General features: G+C 39.5%; 2 protein-coding genes across 8 annotated transcripts in view; both read right to left on the bottom strand.

The window, feature by feature from the left end:
* Positions 1-261: 261 nt before the first annotated feature.
* LOC139631077 (apoptosis facilitator Bcl-2-like protein 14) lies at positions 262-4,821 on the bottom strand. 2 transcript variants are annotated; one of them, XM_071495036.1, is made up of 6 exons: positions 4,681-4,821; positions 3,121-3,722; positions 2,796-2,906; positions 2,370-2,431; positions 1,096-1,356; positions 262-890 (listed from the first exon to the last, which is right to left on the bottom strand). In XM_071495036.1, exons 2-6 carry the CDS (start codon positions 3,710-3,712, stop codon positions 852-854), a joined length of 1,065 nt encoding a protein of 354 aa, XP_071351137.1. In that variant the 5' UTR covers positions 3,713-3,722; positions 4,681-4,821; the 3' UTR covers positions 262-851. The 2 variants fall into 2 exon arrangements, with proteins under 2 accessions (XP_071351137.1, XP_071351136.1); XM_071495035.1 differs by having other exon boundaries at positions 717-890; positions 2,796-2,942.
* Positions 4,822-12,571: 7,750 nt separating this feature from the next.
* Positions 12,572-17,865, bottom strand: part of LOC139630304 (potassium voltage-gated channel subfamily A member 10) — a 79,038-nt gene continuing 73,744 nt past the window's right edge. For 2 of the 6 annotated variants that reach the window (XM_071493607.1, XM_071493604.1), the window contains one exon: positions 12,572-15,529. In XM_071493607.1, the coding sequence (XP_071349708.1) occupies positions 13,667-15,358 (1,692 nt within the window). In that variant the 5' untranslated portion in view covers positions 15,359-15,529 and the 3' untranslated portion in view covers positions 12,572-13,666. Of the gene's footprint in view, positions 17,851-17,865 lie in introns of all 6 variants that reach the window. The other 4 variants (XM_071493602.1, XM_071493606.1, XM_071493605.1 and 1 more) reach the window with 3 other exon arrangements.

The raw sequence follows: 17,865 nt of genomic DNA, 5'->3' as shown, positions 1-17,865 counted from the left end.
TGCTGAACCAGTCATAAAAAGAGATATTAACATCCACAAGTCTTTGCCCTCCCTTCACAAGTCAGAGAAACTACATTGCCTGCAGGTGTTTGACTGAGGGGGCCATAAGTGAGGCCTGTCTCAGCAAGCCTTGGCTTTGTATTGCTTTATTCACTGTGAAGAGATGTATGGTTATGGAGGTGTAAGTTCAGTTACCAAAGAATAAAGATTGACACTGATATATAGTTTGATAATGACAAAATACAAATAACAGGGTGCACGTCAAATTAAGTATCTTTTATTTGAGCATGTTATATGAATGCCAGCACTCATATCAAAAAATCCTAGAAATGTAAAAAAAAAAAAACAAAAACAAAAAAACATTGCACAGTTTTCTAGCTTATATACATCAAAGGTTATTGCATTGCTCTTTCATATTATTACAAATTAATGTGCAGAAAAAGAGCATCATATGTTTAGTGTCATTAGTAGAAGCAGCAATCTGCGATTCTGAAATATCGCCACATGTTTTAAGATGTGTACTTTTGAAGTTGATGTTCCATGTGAAGGGCATCAGTCATCACTTCACCACCGAGAAGCACAAACTCAAATCTACCAAGGCCACTCGACTGGTTTCTCACAGTAAACGCTGTGTTGCAACAGAATTACAAAAGTTTTCTGAAAAAAAAGGTTTCCGTTTAAAAATGAAAATGGCAACAATTTTGTGTTTGCACATAGACTTAAAAGTTGTGTCGGGCAGCTCCTCTGATCTTGAAAAAAAATGTCTGTGAAGGGAACTGATTCTTGCCACACATCCTTAGCCACATCCGTGGTGCTGAGAAAACTTGAAGAGTAAAGGTTCCACTTGTGTTTCAGTCATCACTGTCAGACCATGGATGATCTGTACATGCCTGCAAAAGAGAACAAAAGAGCTTTAAACCAAACCCCTTGGTGTGTCTGTTTTTCTCAGACCGTTTAAATAGATATGCACAGATATACTCCACATATTGAAATAAATTAGATCATCAAAGGGAGAACTGAATCAATATTAAGCTTACACATAGGTTAAATAATATAAGAAGAACACAGTTTTAATTCCTTACACCTGATTCTTACCTGTTTGTATTCAAATCGGTCCTGTAGATAACGGTTCCCCAGGCCTGTAATGTGTCCTATATTCTGCCTGGAGAGCCCAGCTATCCTGGCTGTGAAGTCCAGCGTAAAGGCCAGCTTGACCAGCTCGGGTGCTGTCGGTAGGACGGTGGGAGGATTGTGGGTCGGTGTCACTTCTTTTTCTAGATAAGCATCGGCCAGCCTCTGGAAGGAAGAGTACGACATCCGCTGGAAGAAGTTGCTCAGGGTGGGGTTGTCTTTCATCTGGAGGAGGTAAGGAGAAGAAGGCTCTCAGTAACGGCAGCACACTTTGGTTCACTGCTTATAAACGTTCATGGTAAGAGTTAACGCCATAAAATAGCTTAAACACTGTTAAACAACAGATATTGGTAAAATACAGTTTTGTAATGTTATTCCAGAAGGAAACCGATGATGTTTTTTCATGTGACATCAAGATCATTTCAGCTCAGGTAATATGATGTTTGTCATCTCTGTCATTTTGCAGGAGCATTTAAAAGCCATACAAGTCAAAGATTTTTCCTGTTTGTTTCCATTATTGATTGATCTGCAGATTATTTTCTCTATGAATTGTTGTAATTAAAATGAAATGAAAAATGCCCATCACAATGTACTAAACTAAAGCATATATTCAGCTTACAACCACATAAGACAAATTAAAGCAGCAAATCCTCAAATTTTCACTTCAAAAATTAAATGGTTACCAAAAACAGTCAACTACTGGTTGCAGCCCTACACACATTTAAAATCCATTCTGTCATTATCACGTCTTCCTGAAACAAACATTAATGCAGCATCATCACATGACTACGTACTCTTATCTTCTTCTCTGAACCTTTTCCTTACTTCCTCTTTTAACACTTTCGCTACTGTTACAATTACTAGAAAAATTATCTCTCCAGTTTGTCAAGATGCTTTTAGAGGAACAGAAACTACAAAATATTTTGTGTAAAACGTGTAAAATAACTCATCAAGAGGCAACTCACTAAACACCACCAGCTGATGATGTACAACTGGTGGCTTCTCCCATTAACATGAACCATGGAGTTTGTACTTTCTGTCACTTAACTTTATGATACTTTTTATGGTTCATTTCTGTGCTTTTACTTTCTGTTGAAACTGCTGAGGCACCCGCCCTATAAAAGCCTTTCGACTCGTTATTTCTTTAATGATTAACTAAATGCATCATTTTTTACGAACAACTAAACTGTACTTTCACCAACTCAATCATTTTACCCAAAACAGCAATGAATACCAACCTTGTCATCTATGGCGTCACCCTGCTCCTTCGTCAAAGCAATGATCCTCTTGATCACTTCCTCTGAGAGCAAACAAAAGCAAAGGGAAGTATAATCAATATGGAGAATCATTTCATGACGGCAGATTCTGTTTTTACAACACAGGTACAGGGATTCAATCGATATAATTTTTTCTTGTGAGAATAATGTGTAACATGCATAGATGCACAACAAAGAGGAGATTAGATGACAGGGTGGCAATAAATTCTGTTCAGTTCACACAGTCAACAAAACTTTAAATAATAAACTCAGCAGAGAAAGAGAAACTATTTTATTGTGCACTAGCTGTGTTGCTTTTGAAATTTGCAGCCAAAAGACTGACATGCAGTTGACATTTTTCACACTTGAACTGTGGTTTAATGAGCGTGAAGAGAGGCCGTTTCTCACCATCTGAGAGAGGCTGATCTTCCTCTTTTTCTTTGACTTCGTGGACAATTTTCTCCAGTTCCTCTGACACTTTTTCATAGTAGCAGTACGTCGGTTCTACGCTGACAACAGCTGCAAAGCAACATTGGGTTATTTGTAAATTTACTTCTGCAAAAAAAAAAAACGCATGCAGTTAGAGCATTTCTACAATGGTGCTATGACCTACATTTCTACTGATTCTGACTACATAACACAAGTAATTAAAAACTGAATCATGTTATTTGTCATCTCTTATATAACACAATTACAGTTCATCTATCCAGTCGAGTTCAATCCCAAAATTTACCTTCAATTTCAGTGATGTCAGCAGGGTTGAGATCTTTAGCAGGCTTATTTGGTTTGATCAGAGATAGCCGCCTTTTGGAGAACCTTCTTTTTATGGACTTTCTTCTCATGGACTTCTTCTTCTGTGAACTGGCTGGACTGGAGTTAGAGACCTCTACTCCTGTGGAGTCCTTCGTCGTCTCTGAAGGACTGTCGTGCTCTTCATCATTGTCCTCATTGCTCTTCCGAGAGAAAAAGCCAGTTATAGCTTTCCAAAGGGAGGGTTTCTTGTTCTTCTTTGATTTTCTGCTCGGTTTCTCTGATTCTTCAGGACGTGTTTGAGGCTGATTTGCGGAAGGTTTGATCACCGGAAGTGAACTGTATTCCCTTTCGTTTATTTCCTCAGCCAGGTGAAGGGAAGGGTCGCTGGAGTGTCTTCTTGGCCTGTTAGTCACCCACTTTTCTTTCCTCTCAGCCCTCTTATCCCCCAGCGCGCCATCATTTAGGCTGAGGCTGCGCTTGACATAAACCTCCAGCAGCCGGATTGTATCCCTGTGAGGCACCGAAATCAACTGGCCATTATTGGGTCTTTGGTTTTCTATCTTTGTTTCCATGGTGAGATGGCTGTGAGAGGAAGAAACAACACACACATACCATAGGTTATTAGATTGTTGAACTTCACTTTTGCTTTCAGCAGACAAAGAGCTTTTTGCAGGAAGTCTTTTGAGCTGAAACACTTGGTTGATTATTTGAATAGTTGATCAACAGAAAAATAAGTGTTTTAATCATTTTTCAAGAAAATTTGCCAAACCATGCTTAGTCCCAGCTTCTCGGCTTTAAGGATTTGCTGCTTTTATGTGATAATACAGTGAATATCTTTAGGTTTTATGGTGGTCAGACAAAACAAGCAATTTGAAGATATCAGCTTAGGTTTTAGAATAATGTAATGGCATTTTCCCAATATTTTCTCCTTTAATAAACTAAAAGATTAATCAGTTAATCAAGAAAACAGTTACCAGTAATGAAAAGAACCATGTAAATGATCAGTTACCCTGTCAATTACTTTCTTGTCTATTCAATACATCATTTAACCAATTAAATACCAGAAAATAGTGAAAAGAACTCCATCACAAAGGTGCAAAGCTCATGTTGATTTATTCAAATTGCATGTTTGTCTGACCAACAGTCACAAACCCAAAGATGTTAACATTACTACCAGATAAGACTTTTATATCTACACTGGAAAAGCAGGAAAACATTGGGGGTTATTTTGTTTGGTTTTCTTTTGGCTGCTTTGATGTAAACAGTCAATCATTTATCAAAACAGTTGCCAGATAATCTTCTGTCAGTTGAGTTATTGGTTAATGGACAATCAATTCAATCACTCATGGAAAGAAAAACTTGTTTATTAAACTATACACTTGTGCATTAAGTCTATTCTGCTGCAGGTCTACGGCCTTTACAGCAGCAGCAACTTTATAAAGGTTTTCAAACAGTGTAAAAAGTCAAAAGGAACAGGAAGAAGAGTAGAAGAGAGAAGCTGAAGCGTGGTTATTTAATGCTGCTGTGTCTGCGGACTCACCTCGTCTCCTACCCCGACGGTATCAGGAAATCCGCGGACGACTGCAGTGGTTGTTGAGTACGTGCGGCTGGCAGCAGGTTGCCTTAAGAACAGCTGTCTCCAACTCCAGGTGCGTTTACCTGCTCACATACTTCACCCATTTTTGGGCACGTATACGCCCTCCTCCCTCACCTGAGGCCGCCCACCGCCTTTACCAAAGGTAGGCACAGAGAGAGACAGAGTGGGCGGGGGACGGGAAAACATCCTCCGTCTTCCTCGTTGAAATCTGAACCGACAGACGTCAGGTCTAACGCTTGTTTACGGTTTCGCCTCGGCTCTCGATTCTGCTTTGTTTAAACCTCGGAGCAGGGCTTCGTTTTACAGGAAGTCAGACATTGAGCACATTTCCTATCAGAGAAACACGGAACGGTCATATGCTGATATTATGTCATCTGTCTGTCTGTCTATCTGTTGTAGGTGCACTTATTTCAGTAACAGTTTCAATAAAAAGGGAACATTATATCCTTCATGGATGTAGTATTCACTGCAGGGCTGCTGTACACTATTAGACTGCTTTACTTATAGCTATAGCTTTATATATATATATATATATATATATATACTAGCAGCTGAGTGTGCGTCTGATTTATAACCGGTTTTTTAAAAAGTTATTTTCCCTTTGTTCAATAATTTTAGAGGCCTGACAAGGTAAAACTATCTGGTATGTCTGAATGAAAGGTAATTATTAGAAAAAAAAGTCAGAAAGTCACCCCCATAATTTTGTGTAGGATAAATATTTTTTTATCCTCTTATTTATCTCATTATCAATTATCTCATGATCCTTTTTATGGCTCCTACCAGGTTGGGAACCATTGTTTTACAGTTTATGGGTATGTAATAATAAAGGGATGTTAGGTAACATGATATTGCTAAGACTTGGGTCTCTTAATAACACTAATAATCATAGAACTGTATCTTGGCTAACTGTTATTATTATTTTTGGTTAATGTTTAGTTAAATTCAGAATTACTTTGATCAATTGTTTCAAATGTGTCCAAAAACTTGAAAAGTCCCCATTAAAAGTTCCTCGGGCAGATGTCTTGTTTTGTCCCAAAACCCAAAAATACTCAATGTAATGTGGAAAGCAACAAATTCTTACACTGAGAGAAACACTCCTAAATCATCATAATAGTGGCTGATTAATTTTCCATCCAATTGTTTAAGCATTAAATAGTAAGAATAGTAAAACTAAAATGAATGAATTTTCCCTCATTTGTAGCTTGTTACTCAAATATCCTATCAGTCATGTCTCTTTTTCTGGAAAGCAAATTCTTTTTCCATGAGTTTTCTCTAGGCTGTTTTAATAATCCATGTCATCAGCATTTTCACATTTACAATGTTTTAATTATTTACCACACACAACATGCCATTGAACTGATCAAGCTGTTACCTGCCCCCAGACAGTTCCTAGTTGTTGTAATTACCACTTTTTCCCACTAGTTTGTAGACTCACATGAGTTGGGATTGGCCTGACACAGTGTCTGTATGAAGCGCCAAAGATTTCCAGGAAGCGATAGTGATCAAAGTATAAAACAATTGTCATTCATTCAGACGCTTATTTCCCTATCAACCAGCAGTTTTTATGATCAGTGCATCTGACTTGTTGAGTAATCTCTTATCTGGCTTGTTTACTGGAAACTCCAAACCTCTTCTGTAACTTAAGTATCATGACTGTGCAGCTGTGTAGCGGTGAAACTGGTTTTAGAATAAAAAAAAAAACAAAACAACAGCTTATGTTGTATGTCAAACAGTATCTGGAAACATTACAGCAGACGGTCATTTGCTTATTATCAGCCTTCGGTGATGTTGTGACTGGCGTTGGCCCACATATCTCTTCATAATGGTGATTCTTTTGAAGTAATTAGAGAAAAACAGGTATAAATCTGCCACATAATGTTCAAATTAACCTACAATACAAATTGCACGGTTTCGGATTTCCACATTCTGATATCGAATGTAAATAGTAACTATAATTCAAAAACCCCATTAAATCAATATTAAAATATTTATCATTATGAGTATAATAATATCATATTTTGAATTTTTCACACTGTGCAAACATTGTACTGCTTCAAAAAAGCGCTGGAACAACCTGATACAGAATATTACTCTGTGATATTGTGGAATGAGATGATTTTTCCAAGCTTAAACTTACTTACAGGGAAAACTGTTATCCAGCTTTTGCAGCATTTGTTGGACATAACCCACACTTATTTGGTTGGCAGAAAAGATAATAGATTTATAATCACTAATTAATTACTAATTAAAAACCACACTTCTCTGTTACAACATGTATACGAGTCAACAATTTTACACAAAATAAATATGTGAAAACCTTTGACCAGTTTGCTTTTGTGTAGTACCACAATAAAGCCACAAGGTGTCAGACTGAACACAGCCTCAGTCTGAATTCTACCAATTAATTCCCAACAGTAAAATGTTATTTACATTAGTAATAATAATCCAGTCCACTGTAGCTGAAGTGCCTCACTCATTATTTTTTTAACTTTGTTCACATTTCCCAGTCAATCTTACATTTCCTAATAGCAACCTTCACTGGACCTGTATACAGTCAGACAGATTAGCTTCACCTTCACTGTACCTGCTCACACTAAGTACCAGAGCAAAGAAATACAGTTCAGCACCTAACCAGAAAGTGCAAACAGTAGAAATAGTGCACATAGAGATAAATATAAACTAATGTACAAAATGACTAATAGTATAGAAAAGGGAGGCAGCTCTGATGTATACAAAATAACTATAAAGCAGCTATGACATATAAAAACTAGTAAAAAATAAATAAAAAATAGTCAATAATATTTGTGATTCACAATTTTTCTTTATCTGCCTTCCCTTTGGTAAATGTAGCAGGGTTTTTTTTTCATTGTCTGAATAATTAAGGTAATTATCTGTTTATTGTTACCCCGATTAATCTTTGTATTTGCCTATATTTGGATGACCAGTATTCTGTAGCATCGCCTCTCTTATCAGACCATGTAAAAGCTCTGGCTGTCCCAGATGTGAAAAGCAGCCTGTGGTCACCTGAAGGCAACATGTCGTCTACTGTCTGATCCCAAGTGAAACTTCAGGTCACCTTCTTCATTTTTCATGGGTGCTAAGCAGGACAAATGTGAGACTCACGTTTCGCCCCACAAGGTCTGGTCATTGACCTCTGGGGCTGACACCGTGCAGTAAAGCAGTCGCCGTGCAGTTACCTGTCATAAATTTTTATCTCCCTGAATCATTACTCACTCTCTCCCATCTGGGGACTCCACTCCACAGCCCACATAAAATGATAGACTGGAATTAGCAAACCCAGGCAGAGCAGAACTGAGCTAACAAAGCATATTTAAACAGATACTGGGGAATACAAAGGTTCCATTTATGTCTACATCCAAAGTTATTAATTGCCCGTGCATACATTATACCCTAAATGCTTTATTGATTTAATATTATATAATTTATAATGTCTTATTTGATATATTGATAGCTGGTCATCACAAACATCTCTTAAAGCCATCCTCAATTATTAAAGTAAATCAAAATGTCATTTGAATAATTGAAGAGTTTTAAGGAACAAAGTCCACCTGCCATGAACTCTGACTCATGATCACAGGAGTTTCCTCTCATATCACTCAAAGGAGAGAGTAAGACATAATTCACTAATGTGTAACATAGTTTTGTTTTTCCTGGAAACATATGAGATAATACACTCAAACGTTACTCCTACACTTGAAATGTTCAGGCGTTCTACTTTCATAATGAAAACACTGGAAATATCTGTTCTCTTTGAATACTGACATTGAAGGATGAGGTTGGAAATATTCTACACTATTCTTATTGGCAACAAATCGCATGAAAAATCCAAAACCAACAATATGTTTGGAAGGTGGTCTCCATGGTCACTGATTCCTGCTGAAGATGTAAATCTTTTGTATTGGGTCACAAATATATACATTAATTTCAAGAAAAAAGGCTCACTTGTTTCCTTATATGGCTGGGCACTGCGGTTTTTTACCAAAGCTCACTCAAATAGGAGTAACTAGTGCATTTGTTGGGGACTATTTTCAGTAGTGGATTAATACACATTTGGTGCTTTACTGAGTATTCACAGCTGCAGGACGGTGTATGTGACATTAAATCAAAATAAACTACAGTGCGTCATCCAACACAACGTTGTAGCTCATTAAAGTGATAGTTCTGGTTATTTGATGTGGGGTTGTGTGAGGTACTTATACATAGTCAGTGTATTACCTGCAGTAGATGTGGATCGGCACACTGCCAGTTTGGAAAAGTAGACACAAGTACCGGCATGGAAGCTACGTGACGTACTGCTGTTCATTTAAAAAAAAAAAAAGCTCACCAATATCAGTTTATTTTACATTTTCTCAGCCATTATTGTATTACTATGCACAAGTACGCCAACAGCTCTGTTTGACTTGAACAGCTGATACAATATTACAGTAGTTGAGAAAATGTTGTTACAAAGTAAAATGCTGTTTGATGGTCAGATAAAATGGTGAAAATATTCAGAATGAACTGCACACTTCATTTTAGCTTTTTGCATCACTCAGCTTCTCTGCCGGTGCTCCCGGCTGCTTCTCCAAACTGGTATGGGGCCAATCCAAATCTACTGCAGGTAATACACTGACGATGTTTAAGTACCTCACACAACCCCACGTCCAATGACCAGAACTACTACTTCAATGTGTTAGTTGTCGGAAAAAGCATAGGTCTTGGGCTCAGAGAAATAAGCTGAATTCTTGTTAGCAGGATCAGTTCATTGTTGGTTTTGTTTTTTTTTCATGGAAAAATAGTAACACAACCAGTCTTATTGATTAAAGATAAAACTGAGGAAACGGACAGATTTACTGTTTAGGTATTACCCAGACAATATCATAAGATATTCAAGTTGATTAATGTGTCATTTTGAAATTTGAAACTGCAGTGATGTGTGGGACACCTTAATGACATCATGGGTTTCCAGTGCAGGTGAAGCATATGAAACTAGAAATTATAAACAGAATGAGAAAGAATGTGTTATCACAGTGTATCACACTGTCAGGAAGCCTCAGCCTCCATTGCTCCCAGTAAAAAGCTGGGTGTGTCCACCTGTCCGTCCTTCATCTGCTTTGCTGAGACAGCAGATGGTGGATCTTGCATGATTAGTTCATCTAATGCCAAAGATAGGCTACTCATTTGTTATAAAGCATTGTACTATAATGCAATGATTTTGCCTTTTTGATTTAATCATATTAACCCTGCAGTCAATGAAGAAGTTATAAAAGTAATGCAAAACCCATGTCTGAACATTCTTGGTCAGCAAAGTCAGGGCATAGAATCAATAGCTCAAGTAATACTGTAGGTGAGCTCGGCTGAACCTAAATCAATATTATGCTCATGAGGATTGCTTTGCCAGTCAGTATTACACCTGCTGTGCTTCAAAGCAGCACTGTGTTCGCACTTTGATCAAAAATGTAACGGCAAGGTCACTGCAGAGGTGCAGCAGCCTGATGCCACTGTGTGCTCCGTCCTGCATCCAGGAGAGTTACCGTCACTGGAAGAAACTGGACACTTTGGAAGGATTTAAAACAAACACAAGCTGCACAGGACCAAGTGGCTCTGCCCTCTGGAGGGCGTGAAACTACAGTACACAGGCTGCTGTCTGTGCAGCTCTGAAATCTGCTTATAACGTGTCTGCTGACAAAACAGTAATCCAATCTACCGATATGAGACTCACTGTCTGAACTTTCGTGTGAGATCCATCCATGGTTTCCCTTAAAGCGGTGGGACACAGCTTGTCACCGACTTGGAGAGGAAAGGGAAGAACGGAGTCATGCGAGGGTGATATTTTTAGATCCATTAAGAGCTGCAGTACAGTCTGCTGTGTCACAGTGACTGGACTAGGTGCTGGTCCGTGAATGGATTTCTTGGTGTGAATATTTATCAAAGGCAGGATGGATGTGATCTCTTTGTGGAACACATGATGAATTATAAATGACAGACTCACTTTGGCTTTGACCTTGCCAGAGCCACCTGCCTGTTAAATGCTAAAATGCTATCAGGCCTCGTCTTTGGGATATCACTGTACGATCAGTGATCAGCAGGGCAGAAGAGCGGCCTGCTGACCTGGCCGTTAACTAGTGATTAGATTAACAGAACAGACGGCAAAAACACATCCAGTATGTTTCATCAGGAAACAACTTCCACAGCTTCATCCTAATGAGGGAGGAATCAGCTCAGAAAATCTAGAATCACAATCATTACATTTATAAAATGCGCGCAGATCAAACAAGATGTAACATTTTAACATACTGACCAACGTGTCCTTGATGTGACTGTATGGGACAGTAAAGAATCAAGTGAAACAGCCAGTTCCTTGGCTTGGGAGGCCAAGATAGATAATCTAATAAATGATTCATTTGGTCTGCATATTTAATTAGGTGCTTTTGCTTTTGAAGCTATCCCAGTCAAAGACATTGTCAAGCACGCAGCACTAAAATTTCTCCATCTAGAGCTGTGCCAGTAGAAGGAAAAAGCTAATTATGTTTTTATTCAACTTATCTTGATCAACATCCCAGACAACAACAAAAACTCCTCAATATGTCCATCTGTTGCATTTCTGCATGATTTCATAATCTCTTTTGATCTTACCACCTATTTTTAGCCAGGCTGTATCATTTCTTCATTAGAACGGGTTTGTTACAGAACACACAGCGAGAAACGTCTGTTCCTCCAGTCTGCTATCTACACCGCCACACCAGATAGAAATATATATACAGTATCCGGCAGTTTCTAACACACACTCACACACACACACACACACACATATATAAAAAACGGATCTTTTTCCGTCTTGTGATGTAACACACAGGCAGGATTCAAAGGGAAAAAGTTTTGGATAGAGAGAGATAGAGAGACAAGAGAGGGAGAGAGAGGGATACCATAATGATATCAGTACTGAGAACCAGCAGTGAGAAGGCGTTAATAACAGCCAACATGAGGTGATAATGAGTATTCAGCCCTGAAGCCATACACTGACACTTACACCTCCATTCATCACTATTATTGTTGAACACAGGAAAAAAAAAAAAAAAAAAAAAAGTAAAAAAAATTTAAATTTGCTCGATGTCATAATGTGACAGGTGCAATTTTACCCAGAAATTAAATCATCTCAGGGGCAACTTCACACAGTTAGGATACATGTTTAATGAAAGGCACTCTTTACAGGATAAATTAAACATAGCAAATTATGACACTGTATACTGTACAATGCTGACACATACAGTAACAGCCCTCATATATTAAGTGCTTCATGACATAGTAAAGTGCTGAGTACCCACGTGACTAACTGATGTCACCTTATTGCAGTTCATTTTTAATACACGTATTGCTCTTTCCATGAGTGAAAAATACAACATATTTTTTTTCCACCCACATGTCATCATTATTGCATATTGCAGGATTACTAGAAAGGCATTCTTTGAGTTACAATTACATCCATTGCCGTTTCAATACAAGCTGTATTTATAAGTATAATAAACTCACATACAGTACATTTTCAAGATTGAAATGTGGCATGCACACAGTATATAGTACCAATTCATATTTCCCGATGAGACACAAATGTCATCATCTGTTGTCACCAATTCACAAATCCAGTTGAAGTATTGGCTTTCCCTATCACCTGGAATATAATGATCATCACTATATGATTAAAATACTATAGTATATTTAGCTACAATAAATATGTCAAACTTCAGTTACTGACAAAATGAGTTCAACCTCATTTCGGCACACTATGCCATGCAATACAAATGAGAGAACAAAGATAAATGGAGAAATGTTCAAAGTCTTTGCCCTCTCGTCTATTGTCTCAGTCTGAACACAAATATACATCTCCTCTCACATTTCTCTATTGTCAACTAAATACGTCTTCCCTGCCAACAGCTGATGGTGTAAAGCTCCAAAAGTGCTTAAGAGATACGTGAAAAAAAAACTCTCAGTGCAATGAATTGATATGGTTTTTAAAGGGTAAATTCACATTATAATACCACCGTTGGTGATTGCATATGCAGCTACATCTGCATCAGCTGGTGCAAAATGCTAAATAATTAGAATGAAACCATGTAGATAAAAATAACTGATTTAATAACTGAAACTGCTGCATGCAACTACTGCATGTACTATACAGTGAGTGTTAAGCAGTTTCATGGTTTGATGTATATTTTGCAGCCTACTGTATCTACAAGACGTGCTCACGTGCCAACTATTTATCACACAGATATTGTTACGCTGTGTCATATGGAGAAGTGCTGCCAGCTGAGCATTTACAACTATAGATTTGCTGATAAGACAACGTTTGTGCTGATGTCCTCTTGCCTTACACTGGACACGTTGGCCTGTCCTTGAAAATCATGCCAAGTTCTACCTAGATTTTGCTGAATATGACGAAGTGCAGACTAACGTAATGTAATCTAAACTCCGACTATACACCCGGCATTAAATGCTACTATTATCAAAACAGTTACTACTTACTTTGCCTTTCACATCTACATTTACACTAACATTCTACGTTTTTAAGGTGAAACATTTGTCTACAGTACAAATGAGCCATTGCATTTTTCTTCAAATTGCACTGGATGAAAGATATTTATTATACCTTTTAGGTGTTCCCATCAAAGTTAACTGACATAGTAGTTGCTGAGTTGTGTTAATTGCACTTTGACACATCCACAAGCAGACAGAAAACTTGTGTAAAGGCTGTCTCACCACCACACAGTGCCTATTAATACTGTTATAGTATGCACAGATGCTGCCATGTTTGGAGTACAAAATTGTGAGAAAGATAAACTGTTATCATCCAGTGTATCTGACGAACAGATATGTTTTATTTGTCCATGTGTTTGTCATGCCCTTGATATAAATAAATACTTTAGTTTCTCTATCAGTGCATGCCATTCTTCTCATTCTGCCAGGTGCCATTACTTTTGTTTAGTGAAGGAGTGCTTCCATACTTGTTAGCAGCTGACATTTTCTGGGCAGCCTCTGCCGCTGCATCCATCACCTGTTTCTCCTCCTGCTCAGTCTCTCGGTGGTAAAAATAGTTGAAGTTGGAGACTATGACAGGGACGGGCAAGGCAATGGTCAGGACACCTGCAATGGCACAGAGGGTGCCGACCATTTTGCCTCCCATGGTGATGGGGCACATGTCTCCGTATCCCACAGTGGTCATCGTCACCACAGCCCACCAGAAGCCATCAGGGATGCTAACAAACTGTGTCTGGGGCTCATCCACTTCTGCAAAGTAGATGGCACTTGAGAACAGGATGACTCCTATGAAAAGGAAGAAAATGAGCAGTCCAAGTTCCCTCATACTGGCTTTCAAGGTCTGACCCAAGATCTGAAGGCCTTTTGAGTGTCGGGAGAGCTTAAAAATTCTGAACACCCTCACTAGTCGGATGATTCTTAGGATTGCCAGGGACATGTTCTGACTAGAGTTCATATCATCGTCAGGAGTCGTAGCCAGCTCTGTGCCTAGGGTTACAAAGTAGGGAATTATAGAGACTATGTCAATGATATTCATGATGTTATTGAAGAAATCACTTTTGCTGGGGCACACCACAAAGCGGACACCGACTTCAAAGCAGAACCAAATGATGCAAATAGTCTCCACAATGAAAAAGGGGTCTGTGATATAGGCAATGACGTCCTTAGTGGCAGGATGGGGGGCAGAGCTGTCTTGGGTGCCATTGATAGTTTGGGTTACACCCTGGATAAAGTCATTGTCCTCCCTGAACTCCGGCAGAGTCTCCAGGCAGAAGATAAAGATGGAAATGACAATGACAAACACAGAAACCAGAGCTACAGATTTGGCTGCACTGGAGCTCTCCGGGTATTCAAACAAGAGCCAGAACTGTCGCTGGAGTTCGTTGGTGGGCAAAAGGACCTCTGGCTCTTTAATAAACCCTTCGTCTTCACGGAACTGCTCCATTGCCTCGTGACCCAACTCGTAGAAAACAATTTCGTTAGCAAAAACATCTAAGGGAACATTGGCTGGTCTGCGGATTCTGCCCCCGGACTGGTAGTAGTACAGAATCCCATCAAAGGATGGACGGTTCCTGTCAAAAAAGTACTCATTTCTCATTGGGTCAAAATAAGTTATCCGCTTCATGGGGTCACCAAGCAGCGTCTCTGGGAACTTATTCAGGGTGCTGAGCTGGGTCTCAAACATCAGGCCTGAAATATTGATGACAACTTTCTCATCTTTTTCTTCAATGCAATGCCTTTCAAACAAATCTTCATTCTCATAGCAGTCCTTCGCCATCTTACTGAAGACGCTATCAGTTGGAGATTCGCTGTTGATAAGGAGCTTCAGATTAGAGATCAAGCTGCCACTGCTGGAGTTCCCTTTTGCGGTCAGGGTTGGGGGAGAGGACGGTGACAACCCCTCTTGACCAGACCTATGCCCACGTCGTCCTCTGCATGGCGACTGGTGAGGAGAAGTCAGACGGTGGGGTAACAGATTCTGATCAGGGGCCTCTGAGGTGGGTGAAGTTGGGTACCCAGAGTCGCTTGGGTCACCCAGGTTGATGCCGACATCATCCATGTTCTCAAAATTAACAAGAGGCACCTCCATTGCCTGTCTTGACGCTACCCACAGGTCCGTCTATCAGCCTGGTCTGAGTGCAGGAGACAGAAGAGACACCAACAGTAGTGCCACGCCGAAGATCCTGGCAGGGCCTCTCTCTCCTCCTGGTTATCATTCAGGCAGCTGTACACTACTTTTGAATTCAGCCCTCTATGTAATCTGTAAAAAGGGGGGAGGAAGCAAAGTTGTGTTAAATTTTGTTAAACGGTGCAAATCAGTTCTGTTGGTAAAGAGATTTTTCTGTCAGCTCCTGTTTGCATCAGCAGAGAACCTGCCATCTGATACTGTGCTTGTAAAGTTATTTCTTCCCTCCCAAATTATCTCGAAAACACTAACTCGGCAGGTTCGGCTATGAAAGTGCTTACAAGGAGTATGGATACTATTATTGCTGATCATGTGCTACAAAACTGAACGTTTCATTTCCTTATGGAAAAAGACCTGAGCTCTTCACTTATGACTGAAAGAAGAAACTCGTCAAAACTGAGAATTTATCCCTCTCAATATTTAAATGTTTGTGTGTCAATTTATAACTACTGACTTGGTTAATCCAGCCTAGTCCTGATCAGTATAGTCTGTCAGCATCACATTTACTTTATATCTAAGTAGCTGTTTATCATTCTGTTTGTCTGGTTCGGACAGGTAACCAAATCCCGGCACACGCTTTTAAGCTGCAACCTCTGTGTCCACTTGACACCGAGGGCCCTCATCTGACTCTATTTCCACTTGCATTGCAGCAGATAACGTAACAGTCCAGGATATAGAATTGAATCTTCTTATGTAAGGATATCATGATAGCGCTTATGCAAAAAATAAGTGTATTGATTGTGCCGTGTCAGCAGAGAGGGATGACCGACCCCAAGAGAAAGGACAACTGAAAATGCAGAGAACAGAAAAGTGCAGTTAGGTTCACTTCCCTGCATCTTCGGCACTTTCAATTGTTTCTTAAAGCAGCACTTTTGCTGATATAATCTTACCACTGAATTAACTTTGCCTTTTATCACATTGAGCTGACATTGAAAAAAGATATCAAATTCAGCTACATTGCAACCCTTATTAGATCAGAACATCTGAATGTCCACAAATACATGCATATATACAGTTAATCAAAAAGTGTAAAGTTTAAATCCAGCTGTGTGCAGATGTCCGCAAACACTCACCCGTGTCCCCAGCTCTGCAGAAGTTGTCCTGCCTGGCAGCTGCGCTCTGCTCCCCCTTCCTCCCTTCACCCTCTCCCTCTTTCAGACTCACAATCAAGAGTGTCTCTAGCTCTATTAAAGCTCCCATTGGGTAACCTGATATCCCTTACGAAACCAGAGATGCCAGAGGTACCCACACACACACACACAAACGTACAAATGTGCCCTCACACAAACACAGACAAACACAAACACACACACATGCATGCAACTCTGTATTCTAAATGTGGGGGTCACCTGACTTTGTTCTGCCTGCTCCCTCCTCCGTCAGTGGGATAAGTGAGAACGTTATAGGTAGCTCTCTGATAGGTGATTTACTCTGCAGGAGCCAATCGCTGTTTGATGTGGCGAAGGGAGAGTGGGGACCCGCTCTTTTCCCCCTTTCCTGCAGAGTAAGCATCCACATGCAGGATCATCCAATCCACCCTCACCTTGGGGATTATACTGTATTCTTCCCCTGTTACAGTACCTGTCATAGCTCTCAATACCTGCACATCTGCCTGGGGGATTCAGCTTTCTCTTGTTTACATCCATAGTAATACATGCTGACGTGAGCTGTTACTTCATCTGACATCAGTATTCTGTGAAAGTCTATTGATATTAAAACTGTCACAGATGTTTTCCAAAATTTTCCCAAAGACCTTCAGGCAACTTTTCGGTCCTGATGCAAATCTATAAACATATGCCACTTCCTCTTTGGAAAAAAAAATGAGAATTAGGAGGTACTGGAATCTATTTTATTGATAAATACTTAAATGCTTCACAAAGGTAATTTATTCTGGGCACACATTTCCCCTGAAGGTGCTAAATATAGATTTGGATGAGGGTTAATAGGCTTGACAGGGAGTAAAAACAGCCATTTTCCAAGACAATCCTGCAGATGTGTTGGTGGTTTTTTTTCCATTTTTGTTGTCCCTGCCAGCTCCAGCACCTCTGCACCTGCCAGCAATTGAAGGTCTGTCAGATTAATAAAGTAGCTCTGTGGCTTTGAAAAAATATGCAATCCTAATTAAAAGTTTAAATTTAAATCAGAGGAAGGCTACACCTTTTTTTTTTTTTAAGGTCTGCTGAACTCTCTCGAGGAACTAAAACTTTAATCAAAGTTAATCTTGTACTTTTTCAGAAGGGCGGCCAATTTGGCAACATGGGTTGAATATTGTGTTACCTGATAGAGAACCAGTTGTCTGAAGTCAGAAATCATTCCCTCATCTCACCCTCATCCTGCTGCAGCCAGGAGCTGGCTGTCTGCTGGTCCTCTGTAACATTGCGGCGCAAGCAGCACCACTGCAGACACGGGCA

Source organism: Trachinotus anak, unplaced genomic scaffold (genome assembly GCF_046630095.1).
Source record: "Trachinotus anak isolate AG129_WGS33_773 ecotype Australia unplaced genomic scaffold, CSIRO_AGI_Tana_v1 ptg000013l, whole genome shotgun sequence".
NCBI lineage: Eukaryota > Metazoa > Chordata > Actinopteri > Carangiformes > Carangidae > Trachinotus > Trachinotus anak.
Note: the sequence above shows the minus strand (reverse complement) of the source record. Positions and strands in the feature narration are given on the sequence as shown.